Source organism: Manacus candei, unplaced genomic scaffold, assembly GCF_025592945.1.
Source record: "Manacus candei isolate 608988 ecotype Guabito, Panama unplaced genomic scaffold, ASM2559294v1 h1tg000028l, whole genome shotgun sequence".
NCBI lineage: Eukaryota > Metazoa > Chordata > Aves > Passeriformes > Pipridae > Manacus > Manacus candei.
In genome coordinates, this window is record NW_026138076.1 from 6,002,767 (window position 1) to 6,015,636 (window position 12,870).

Consider the following 12,870-nt stretch of genomic DNA (forward strand, 5'->3'; position numbering starts at 1 on the left):
AATTGAAATGAAACACACCTCTTAGCTGTGGTTTGCAGACAGAGCAATAGAGAGCATATATGAACAGTCTGAGAGAACAGTATATTTCTTCTGAAACTTACTCATATCTGGCTGTGCTGCAGTTTTTATTCCTTGGTTTGAAAGAATAGGTTAGTATCTCTTCTTTGGTTATTTTGTGGGTCAGGGATTTTTTGTCATATAACATGGGATCATGCCATTTCTTGCCCTCTTGCCTGTTTTTGTCCCCAGATCTTTGTTCTTGAAGTCTAGCCATGATGAACTGTTTTTATGAAACTTAGTGGAATTTAGAATGTGGTAGAAAGAGCAGTTGAAGTGTCAAGCTGGCATATCTGGTTGTACAGGTATCCCTGTTGCTTGTTCTCTTCTTTATTTGAGCATATACATCCCACACACACACATCCCCTTCTGGTGTCACTGTCATTGTTTTTGAAGCACTGGAATGCTTGGGGAAACTATTTGACTGGATGAATTTTATCATATAAAGTATTATAACAGTAACACCGTGACAAAAATTGTCTTGTTTTTTTCTTGCAGCAGACATGGGAGAAGAGTTTGTCAGCATGCTCACAGAACTGCTGTTTGAATTGCACGTTGCTGCTACTCCTGACAAACTTAATAAGGTAAGCACCTGTTAGTGAGCTGCCTTTGGTTTCTTGGATAAAGAAGGAGGGCTTTGTTCTGAAATCTGACACAGAGCAGTACCTAGCTCAGTTCAGGCAGCTCAGAAAGCAAAGTGAAGGAGAGAGAGACTGAAGTGCTGAATATAGAAAAGCGTTCATGGAAGAAGTGAGGTGAGTAAGGCAATGGACTTGCACAACTAACTAGCACTTTTTAGTGTTAGAAAGCCTTGAACCAGGGGTGTCTCAGCAGAGCAGCGCTCACAAGCACGGCAGATTTGGTCTTAACGTACTGGGAAGAAAGCTCAGGTTCAAAATCATTTTTCTTGCTCCTCACATTTATTCTTCTGAGGGACTTCTTCAGACCTTCTTAGCTAGAAGCAAAGTCTTAGATTTATCTCATGGTACTTCAATCATCTAAAAGTTAGATGTCTAGAAGCTAGTCATGACTAGTCACATCTGTACTATCAGGTCCTTTAAAGCTGATCAATCTGCTGATCTTAGGCTCAAATGAATGTTTATGTCTCTAACTACATAAATAGGCTATGAATAACTAGCTTAGGCTTAGACCTTAACGTATTTTCATTTGACTTCATGTTAAAAAAGTGACATCATAAATTTCCTACTAAGCATAACAGTAGTCTGAAGTTGTATAAAACTTCAAGACTCTTCAGCTTTGATCTACTTTCATGGCTGGGAAGGCAGCTCAAGATATAGTGATTTTCTGTTTATTTTTCCTTTAAGAATTTAGTACATCTTCCTTACATCTCCATTTTTTTCCCTTTTTTTATATCCACTTCTTATTTTTTCATTTGGGAAAACAACTATTTAAGAAAAATTTCCATGTAAATTTGCTTAAATGATACCTCATAAAGCTGAAATATTATTAACTTTGGTATTAATGCCAGCTCCATGTATTTGTTAGGAATATCATTTCTTTAGAGGAATTATCCATGGATAATCCATCTTTATGCAGTCAAAATAGTTCTTCCTACAGTTTCTTAAGTATACACTTAACTAAATACCACACAGAGGCTTAATATATTCAGTCTTTACACTCAATCTTTTACCCTTTTTCGAGTGTAAAAAGGAAGTAATTAAAGGTATTGTTAATTGATGTTCAGGAACGTCATCTGATATTCTCTGTTCTAATTGAACTTTTGGGGTTGGGTTCTTTGTTTGACAGGCTAGGAAAAAAGCTCATGAATGGCTGGAAGAAGCCAGTTTTTCCACCCCAGCAGATATAGAAGAGAAGCTAAAAGAAGAACCTGGGGAACCTGGTGAAGAAAAAACTGACGAAGATGATAAAATTGACAGTGATAAAACAAAAGTAAACAAAAACAAAAGTGTGGAGGTAAAATAACTTTTGGAGGAGAAGTTTCATTAAGCAGATGGCTATACTTTGTTTGATAAGATTACTTCTTTATCTTTGCGTGTTGGCTTTACATGTCCTTATTTTTTAAACTCATGGAAGTAGTAAGAAATAATAATATACAGCTATTCATTATAGACCCAATAGGGGACTAACTTATAAATATTCTTACTGTTATTCTGTTTCCATAACTAAATATCAAAGTAGCAGGTCCTCTGACTATCCCGTTGTTTTTATTGTTTTATATCTGTGTTTTTGTGTGTATGCTTGTGTATACACAACACAGAGTGAGCTGAGGGATTCTGTGGTGTAATGTCAATAGCACATTGAAAGTCGTGTCGCAACATTCCTTAGTATCTCTTTATCCCAGTGACAATACATGGGGAAAATGTTCAAACTTTATTTAAAGTCTTGAACAGTTTAAATCACAAACAGACAAAACAGAAATATTATTTAGGCAACTCACAAATGTTTATTCTCTTTATGAAAGACAGCTCTTAGGGCTGAAAGTATTGTGTTCGTTTAGATAGTCCGGATAAGGTTAATTGTGATTGAATATTTTCTGTCAGGTTATGGCAATAATAAATGTGGTTGGTATCTTTGTCAAGATTTTAATTAATTCTAATAAGAAATTATTTGTAATGTTTCCTTACAAAAAGGTCTAAGAAGGAGACAGAAAATATATACACTGTATGTATGACAGATTTTTATGTGATTACATATTTCCAACTGGCATCAGCTTGTGGAATTTGTAACTCCATAGTGCTAGGTAGAGATTTTTATCATTGCTGATAAAAGCCATTTTTCATTTTGCATATTATTCATTTCTTCTCTGGAGATTCAGCTGAGAGACAACTCATTACTTTTGGCTCCATAGGAAAATAGTTATTACTTATTCTAGAGTTTAGGGATCTTTCTGTTTGTTAGGACTAGGTTTAACACCCTGACCTAATTCCCAGCCAAATAAATGGTAGACTTGTTCTTACTAATTTTTCAGGACAAGTATAATGTCTGTATTTTATGATCTGTGAATATTTCATTTTCCAGTATTCTTTGTGAAGATGACATTATGGCTGATATTGTTTCATTATGTGTGTGGTGATATTTCCAACTGGGGAAGGAAGGGCTCCTATGCTTGAAATTATTTTGTCCATGTATGTCTATAAGTACATTCATCATTGTTGGTATTATTGATTATATTATTCCCATTTTTAATTTAAGGAAATCTACATGCTATCCATTGAAAGTCTAGCTGAGATAACTGCTCGTTGTATTGAACAGCTTCATAAAGTAGCAGAATTAATTCTACATGGTCAGGAAGTAGAAAAGACGGCTCAAGATCAAGCAAAAGTACTGACAAAGTGAGTATTATGTACTTCGTATATGAACATTTGGACATTTGCTTAAAACTCATGAAGTTCTGTTCAGATTGTGGCACTTTAAGGCACAGTAAGTTCATGGGTCAACAAACAGCATTGGCTTTAGGGGTCCTGGTGCTATATTTTCTCATGCAATCATGTTATATAGGCTACCTGTCACTTTTTGACATGGCTGACATATGTGTGTTTACAAAAACATGACCTATTTACAGGTTAAAAGTTGTTTCTGCTCCGGGAGGCAAATGTACGTGCTAATTTTTGTTGCATTTCCTGTTCCATCTGCAGAAGATACTGTGCCTGCGTATATGGAATTTGCTTTTAGAGTGCATAATGCAGTCTTATTATCTGCCAATAGAGTTTCATTATCTAGTGTTCATTTGCCAAAAATATACAAAAATCAATCTGTAATTGTAAACAATAAGACCACATTTGTCACCAACTTTGTAGTTAACCATAGTGAAACTTCCATGAATTCAAGCACCCAGTCTGTCTAGTGGGACTCAAAATTCAAATCTCAGGCTCTCTATGGGTATCAATTCTACTGATTTCAGTGGATTTTGACATTAAGATATTTTAAACAGTTGAGTCCTAGGAAAGTAAAGGATTTAACCAAGTACTTATCCTTAGGAATGCTATTAAGAATAGCAAAGTCCATAGGAACACTTTAGTCTGAAAAAAAAACTTGTTCAAGTATTTTTCAGAATTAGAGCTGAGGTATGGTGCACCTTGCAGGATGAGACTCCATGGGATGCACTTGTGAATTCCTAGGAAAACAAGGAATGATCTCAGAATAGAACTAGATCTTTTTGTTGTCTCGTATTTTAACGACAAGTGTACTTCCCCTTTTAGCACAGAGTAGATGTTTTATTGGTTACATAGGAAACTTCTCATTGTTGTCATTCAAGTTTATTTCCAACAGTATTCCTAGGAGTTGTGTTGCTGCAATCATCAGGAAAACATTAGTTAAACTAGAAGCCTAGAATTTAAAAAGTTGAAACATTGCACTATCAAAAAAGACTAGTATGCGAAACAACACAACATCATTTTGCTGCTGTAGTCAGCAGTGGATTTTTCAGTGGAGGAATATAAAAACTGTATCATGAACAAAGTTGATCCTTAAATATTTTAAAAATTACTAGAAGCAAAATTGCTTTAAGAACATCTTGGCTTCTAAGATGAAGTTTTGCCTGGGGCAGTCATAGGGTTTTTATCCATTAACAGGTCAAGGATGTATTTTTATATTTGTCTCTCCTGTTTTTATTTAACCAGTTTAACAAGTGCCATGTGCAATGAAGTTTCATCTTTATCAAAGAAGTTTTCTGATTCTGTAACAGCAGCTGGGGTAAGATCATAGCATTTTCTGTAGCATTTGTGCTCTTTTTAACATAGTTCCCCTCCTGAAACAGAAATTCTTGCCTGAGTCCAGTGGCTTTATATGCAGCATCAGCAAAGAGACCGCTTCTTTCCTCAGATCAAGAACATGGAGCATTTTTGCAGCAGAGAAAGTTTATATGTGTCCCCTGGCTTCTAAAATCTTTCTTTCTAGACACCATTCTTCATATTGCTGATCACCACTCAACACTTTATGTCTTCTCACATGGAAGGGCCCCACAGCTTGATGATACTTTCTTCTCCAGCTCAGCTTATTGCTTTTAAAGGCATTTGTGTAAAAGTCATTAACAGATCATACTTGCAGTACCTTAAGATGGTTTCATGAGCTGTCTTCTTAGCATTTCCTAAATCCCCTGGCTTAGTACCACTATATTTTCAAAAGGTTTAAGAGAATACAAAATCTGTTTGGTCATCCATCTCAAAAAAAAAAAAAATCACTCTATCTCAAGATATTCCATTTAGGAACATCCTTTTGTCTGTGAACATCTTTGCTAGAAATAGTACCCTGCCTTTCAAGATGTTTCAAAGATGACTAACATCTGAGTACTATAGCAGGATTCAGAGGTGAAAATTGGGCTGTTGCTGAAATTGTCCTGTAAACATCAGAGAAGAATAAATTCTGGTTCTCCTGATTGCTCCTTGAAAACACGAACGTACATCAAAGGAAATTTTCCCCAGTTCTCCTGTGAACTCTTCCAGCACATCTCTGAGCAAGTTTTTTTAGTCTTATTTGTGAAGAACATGATTTATTGAGTTGCTTTTATTCTGAATAATTTACATTCCTTCCCATTACTCTAGGACAAGAAATACTTATTTTGCATTTTGGTATTGTATTTTAGCATATCTTTGTGGAACACTTGCAATAAATACATGCAGAAATATATAAAAATAAATTGCACGTGAAATATTAAACTAGCTCAGCTTAGAATGGAAACTAAAGCTTTTGTAAGCATTGCTCTACATTTTATTCTTATCAATTCTGTACTCGGTTTTTAGGACCAGATTGCTTCTATGGAGATTTGTGTGAACAGATAAGAAATGGAGCTCAAAGACACTTCTTACTGCCAAAATACTATGGGAGAGAGCTATAGTAGGGCAGTCTGGTGATCTTTCTGTGCTGTGCCATCTCTGTAAGCTCTTGGAGGAAGATGTGGGGCCTTTTGCTCACCATGATCAGTAGGAAAGCAAGGAGCACCTGTCACACAGGGCTGTAGAGAATCTACATCTTCCTGCATACCCCAGTGGTTCAGCGTCCTCCTTAACCTGCCAACAGTACCCGGATTCGCAAACACATTCCAGTATCCTGCAAAATCCATTAGCTTGTGGGAAACTGAGAAATGGCTTAGAACAGAAAATGCTGGCTTTTTCAAACAAAATGCCACCCCTATAGTTATATCTGTATAATTCAGACATTAGTTGTAGTGCTGGCTGTACACATAGCCTATAATGCTGGCAGTGTTTCTGAGGGAGCAGTAAGGCAGAAGTAAGAATCACAGAATCACAGAATATGTTGAGTTGGAAGCAACCCATCAGGATCATTGAGTCCACCTCCTGGCCCTGTGCAGGACATTCCAAGAATCACACCATAAGCTTTGCTTGCCACTCAGTATTTCTTTCAAACTTAAACTTGATTCATACAACCAATAATATTAAATTGATACTGCTCTCTATCTTTTTCAGTTTATTGACAATCAACTAAACAGTGCAGTTCGTAATGGATTTTCTAGTAACTGACAGTAAAAATGCCCTTCTTTTCTCTAACCGTCTTCCCTTTGGTCTGCCATCTTTCTCCAAACTACAATTAAGGTGTTTCATGTTTTCTATAAATGTGTAATATGAAAGCTATAAGGTTGTAAGTGGAAATCCTTCAGTTAAATTAATCAGTATTGTGTTCAGTGTTGAAAGAAAGCAACTCTTGCAGAAGGTTACTGTCATTCTGAAAAACCATAATGCAAAGAACAGTGAGAATAAAAAAGAGAAGAACTTCTGACATTTTAAAAAGCAAAGGAGCTAATGAATTTTGATTTTCTAGCCTCTAGTAGTGTCACTTCTCCTTGTATCCATCTTTATTCCTATCTGGTGGTTGACAAAAGTGCCATGCATGCTGATATGTTTCACCAGCCACCCTGCACTGTCCAGCACAACATACACTGCCTCCAGTTTGGGGTCTGAGTGTCACTTGGTTTTCCTTCTGCAGGGGAGTTAATCTGGGCCTTTCATTTCCTCCTAACAGATACTCATGTAACTTCTGAGAACTTCATTTCCTTCTGACCTCTATTTTTCCTTCTTGTGTCCTTGAAAATGAGCAAGGGGTTAAAAATTTTGTGAGAGATGAGAAGGATGCTGATACAGAGATGATAGAGGTAATGTTATTGTCTCACATACATAGGAAAGTAGGCAATTTGAAACTCTATGGTACATGAATTAGTGAAGAATTAAAACCCTGGAGCTGTCTTAGTTCATTGTACTCTGTGATAGAAATATGTAGGGTATACTGAAGTGTGTATGAAATGTAGAAACATTTACCGGGAATACTGAGATAAACAGTATGAATAAGAATCAAGGTGAAGCAAGACCTTTATAAAATTCATAAAACCACTTCTCAAATATGAGTATATTTCTGTTAAATGTGTTTCTTGTCCTGGCATTTCATTCTATTTTCTGGTTTACAGAGCAGTATGAAGGCAGAGGTTCTTAACCCCATCATCAACAATGTGCTATTAGAGGTAAGCTTCACATCTCCTGTTACAAAATGCTCTAGTAAAATTATTTGAAATAAGACAGACACATCTATGTCTGAAGGAAAAACTATTTAAAAAGTAATGACAATATCATTCTGGCTCTTCAATGCCTGCTCATAAACCTCCCAGTTTTGTGCTCAGCCTCTCCCACAGACACTATAGTGGTCATGTTGCATTTACTGAGGATTCTTAAGAGCTGTATGACTGAAGTGTGGCTGGCCAGCTCTGAAACTCTGCTGCTGTATTGGTCAGAGCACAGCAGACAAGTTGCAATATGCTGTTTAGAACCTTTGCTAACCTATTCACAAGTTGCCTGAGATAAATCTATCCTTACTGTTCTGTTACCTACTTCAAATATTGCAAAGAACTTCTGATGCACAGATAGTTTCAGACTATTCTTTACTTTCAAATTTGCATTGTAGGTGTCCTATGGTGCTTCCCATCCACAGGCATTTAGATTTCTTCAAAGATTCTCAGTCTAGCAGCAGGCTTGGTCAGCACATGGATAACCATGTGTCAGACCACCAAAATGTTCATGAGTGATTTCTTTTATTAGACACCACTATCGATTTGTCTTCAGAAAAGCACAGTGAGTAAAATGTACCTCAGTTTTACTGAGAAGAGGTCAAGAGGAAGTAATATCCTCATAAAGTCCTAAAATGTATACTATCTGCAGCATGAGTTTTTAACTCTGTTAATTAGATCACACTTCTCTCAAAACATAAATGAACATATAGTAGTGACCACAAATGGTCATTCTGTATCCAATAGCTGCATTCCCTTAAAAATTAGGAGAAGGTTATTTTGCAATAGGCAATTTTGCACTGAATTAACAATACCTTTAAGGAAAATTATAGAAATTTGAATAGAGCTGTAGTAAAGACTACTACATGGTTCCCTTTGTTGTAGGGTAAATTTGCTGTTGCAGCTGACTTACCTTCCTGTGCTCCAGGAACTGCAAAATCTGAGAACGTCTGAAATTGTGGAATAAAATGTTTTGTACTTCTTAAATCCCATATTTGTATACAACTATGTATTAGTACAGCCCAGGATCATGGAGAATTAAAAGCTATTACACTGTTCAGTATTAGAAATTCCAAAAATAGTACTACATGTTAAAACCATTATAATAATTCGATCTGTTAATTTCAGTGACACTTCTTCCACCTACAGCAATTCAAAATTAGTTGAATTGATGAAAAGACTAGCTGTATTTAAAAAGTCAAATCTACTTCTGAACACTGTGACATTTTGTTCTACTCACATTACCAGCAAAACTGTCCAAGAGTTCAAACTGAGGGGAAATCAGGTTTTTGTGGAGTGATTCAGGCTGTCATTGTTAGCTGTAAACTGTTGTAATTTATTGTCTTTCTTATTTACAGATTCTAAAATCTTGTGTGAATACATATGCTAATGTAGCAGGATGCAGATGTTAAGAAAAAAAAGAAAAGAAATACAGTGTAATTCCTGAAGTACATGACAGCTGTACTGAACCACGTTTTCTCTCCCCATTAGGGCTGCAACAGTACTACTTACATTCAGGATGCTTTCCAGCTATTGCTTCCAGTTCTGCAAATTTCCCACATCCAGACCAGTTGTTTGAAAGCCCAGAAGTGACAGTTTCCCGAAAGTTGTCACCATTGGGCTTGACAGCAACCCCAGTCCCAAAGTCTGTAGTGTTTGCTGAGAGAAGAGCTGGTACAAGAGGTGTCTGGCCACCTGGAGTCCTTCGAAGACACTACATGCAGTTTTGCACATGCAGTATGGAACAACGTTTTCAAACTCTTTCAGACTTTAGAAGTAGTTAGTAAAGTGAGTAATTTCTTTTCCAGTACAGTTTATGCTTTGTATTAATTTAAACAGAAGTTTACTGATATTAGCATTGACTTAAATATGGATTCTAAATGTTGACACTTTCAGTTGTAAACAGGGGATGAAGCAAATTAGAATGTAAAGTTTTTTAAAACATTTCAGCTCAAATGACCATTTATATTGTTTGTATCCTATCAGTTAAAAATGTATATTTCAAAAGATGGTTTCAGTATTTAAACATGAACACATTATCATAGTCTTGTGCCTGTTAAGTATTATTTCCAGTAGCAAATAATAACATCATATTAATATGTACCACTAACATAACACTTTGTATTCAAAGACTTATAGAGCAATGGGTATTAACTTTACTAAATGAAAATTATGGAGGATATGCATAAAGGATTATGCTGAAAAGAAGTTTTCTGAGCCAGTTAAGAGTACGGGTAAAGCTTTATATTTGCTGAATGATAATTTTATATTCATTTATGTCTATTTCTTCATTCCAATGGCTAAACAACACAGCAGGCCAAAGTAATCTTTTTAATATGCAAGGAATAGAAAATTTCTCATTTGTTTGGCAATTGAAACACCCCGTAAGTAATCTTCTCTCAGATGCATTACCAGGGTTACATGTGTTACTTTGGGGTTTAATTTGGCCTTTAAACCTTGTGAACCTTTTTCTCAAATGATACCAACAGTTCAGAAATAGAAAAGAAGTTGTAATAGGAAGTTATGAGAGGACTGCTCTGGGTGGGGAGGTCAATATGCCACAGCAAATCACCTTTTTCCAAGGCAGTAGCAAGACAGGACATAAATGAGCAACAGGAATGACATTTCATAACAGCATCAGCAACCATACTAATTTGTCTGTATCCTTAGCTTAAAATCCTGAGCTGTGGATTTAAGAATTTGTTTAGGCCAGTTTACCTCATAGACAGGAGGAACCTTCTAATATTTTACATTGCCTGTTCTCCTGGATTTTCATTGTTTGTTATATTTCTTTGAGCTATTTGGTATTTTTTTTTCTTGATACACTCATTAATTGTATTTAAATGCTAATTTTTAATTACACTTAACATCTGAATATATTTAATCATAGAACATAGTTCATACATAAAAAAAAAATTAAATAGAGCATGAGGAAGTTTCTATGTTTAATAGAAAAGACAAACCATGTATCTGCTTTGCACATGATATCTTTTTTGAGTCCAAGTAAGAGAGGGCAGAAAGGTCTGTTTGTGTTGTACACTAGAGTGGTCCATGTTCTGCTGTCACATTCACTGTGACTTCTCCATCTTTTGTTATTTAGAGATTAAATTTTCACTATCCCTGAAATAAGATTTATTACATAAAACCTATTTTCTGCCACCTTGTAATTTAACAGGTGTGAGATATCTTTCTGGGTTAGTAGAAGATGTACAGTCTTTAAATCCACTTGCACAGAATGTAAATAAAACCTTACAGCAATGTGAATAAGAAAACCCCTTGACAGCTGAAAAGGCGAACAAAGGTTGACATTCATTGGTATTTATGCCATATTGAACAGCTAACATTACCTCAACATGGGAGAAAGTGGGACACAGAAAAATGCAACCAGAAAGCAGACTCACTAGCCCAAAGGTAGGATACAGCTCCCACCAGCTGTTAGATCCACTACACTTCTTTCTGGCATTCCTTTATTTCTGAAAGCATAATTTCAAAATTATTACAAAATGACATATTGTTGATGCAAAACATTTAATCCCTGTGTTCTACACTTTGAGGGAAATAGGCATACTCTTCTCTAGTAGTTTTGCCTGGTTGCTGGAAGAGACACACACTTGTACTTACTTGACCAGGAGTCATCCTTGTACACACACCTTGACCCAGAACGGCTTCTCGGTGCGGATTCCTGAGGACCATGTACTTGCTCCATGTACTTTATTGTGAGCAGTTTTCAGTTTTAAAGATCTGGAGACTGCTGAAAGCATTCCGTAGCTTGTAAGAAGGCCTGTTTGCTTTTCTGTTTTTCTGTGCTGGCAAGCAGAATATAATACCTCGTTAAAAACTTGTTCATTTTTCAAACAGACTGTCCAGAAGGGTCTGGTGTTTTTACATATCAGTCATTACATCCTGGATTTATCTTTACTTTCATTTGTTCATTATTTTTCATCAGAAAGCTTTTCTGTCCATGTTGGAGTAGAGCTCTCCATCAGGTATCTGTGAACATCGTATTACTGCCTAATGAGTCATGGAACAGTTTCATGTTCCTTTGCCAAATTAGTGTTTTCAGGCACAAATTAATTTAGTTACTTTTTGATACAGATCTTTTTTTCTCTGAAATGCAGTGCAGAATATATAGTGTTAAACCTGTCAGAAAAGTGCGTTGACTAACAGTGGTGCCTTTAAGCAGAGGCTAAACAATATAATATCAGAAGCTTCAGGGGATAATGTTTGAAATCACTGAGGAGCATTCTTAAGACAAAGATTGCTTGTCTGAGATATTCCTTACTAGAGGTTTCACTGTCTTGCTTAAATTATGCATGTATGAAGTACCTTACCCTAAAGTAAAAGAAGCTATAAAAAGTAACTTATTTACATCCATACAATGTAGGAAGGGAAATAGGACAAAATACGAGCATAAGGATACTCACATCTGATCATAGATGCAGTCATCTTGTCCTAGGAAAACTGAATGTTTTATCTTTAAATCAGTTTAAGGTAAATAATATTTCAGTAGAAAAGTACTATGTGTATACAGACAGAATATTTTGTTTACACCAATTTGTATTTTCCCACCAATCAAATAAATCATTTGAGATACTGAACTGAGACGGTACATTAAAAAAGGATTAGTTAGAAGAATAATATGATGGGAGGATGTACTCAGTGAAGTCATTTACTTTCTGATTTTGTGATTTCCTTTTGGAATTATGAGTGTGATTTTACTGGGAGTCTGACAAAAACAGATGTTGCCTTAAACTTTTAATGGAGAGTGTTCTTTCTTCCACCAGTACCCTTTTCTAGGTCAGTACACTGAGTGTACCTTGGCACTTGGCAAATTAATAGGTTTTAAGTACTTGTGAAAATTACCTCTTCTCTTCAGCAGATCTATTTTCTATAGCATTCCATTCCCTTTAGAGCACACCCACCCTGTGATGCAGAGACAAAGAAGGCAGGCTTGTGCACTGACCAAATTAGAAATTTATCAAGATGAAACTTAAAACAATGTCTGCATACCTACAGCCTTGCAGATGATCCACTCTTACAGGTCATCACTGAAGGAAGAGCTGGAAGCAGACTGTTAAAGAAGTCATTTACTGTAAATTAGGGGTATGTGCTTTTCCTTTTTCTTTTAAGCAAACAAACCAAAACAGGCTGTAAGTTGTTTGCTGCATTTTAGAGTATAGTCTATTCATGTGTAAACATCTCTTCCCCATGAGTTCCTCCTACACTCCAGCCTCCATTGCTTGAGACAGCTGAACAAAAGAACTGTCTCTTCCGCTTCTTTTCATGCTGCTTAAATCCTCCACTGAAGCCCTTAATATCTTCCT

At 36.0% G+C, this 12,870-nt stretch overlaps 1 protein-coding gene across 2 annotated transcripts in view; it reads left to right on the forward strand.

Moving 5' to 3' along the window:
- The window catches only part of FAM114A1 (family with sequence similarity 114 member A1), a 36,600-nt gene extending 24,523 nt beyond the window's left edge, over positions 1 to 12,077 (forward strand). Inside the window, exons 9-14 of one of the 2 annotated variants that reach the window (XM_051790030.1) lie at positions 556 to 641; positions 1,825 to 1,992; positions 3,232 to 3,371; positions 4,659 to 4,731; positions 7,454 to 7,507; positions 9,038 to 12,077. In XM_051790030.1, the coding sequence (XP_051645990.1) occupies positions 556 to 641; positions 1,825 to 1,992; positions 3,232 to 3,371; positions 4,659 to 4,731; positions 7,454 to 7,507; positions 9,038 to 9,139 (623 nt within the window). In that variant the 3' untranslated portion in view covers positions 9,140 to 12,077. The remainder of the gene's footprint in view (positions 1 to 555; positions 642 to 1,824; positions 1,993 to 3,231; positions 3,372 to 4,658; positions 4,732 to 7,453; positions 7,508 to 9,037) is intronic. The other variant, XM_051790031.1, reaches the window with a different exon arrangement.
- The last annotated feature ends 793 nt before the right edge of the window (positions 12,078 to 12,870 follow it).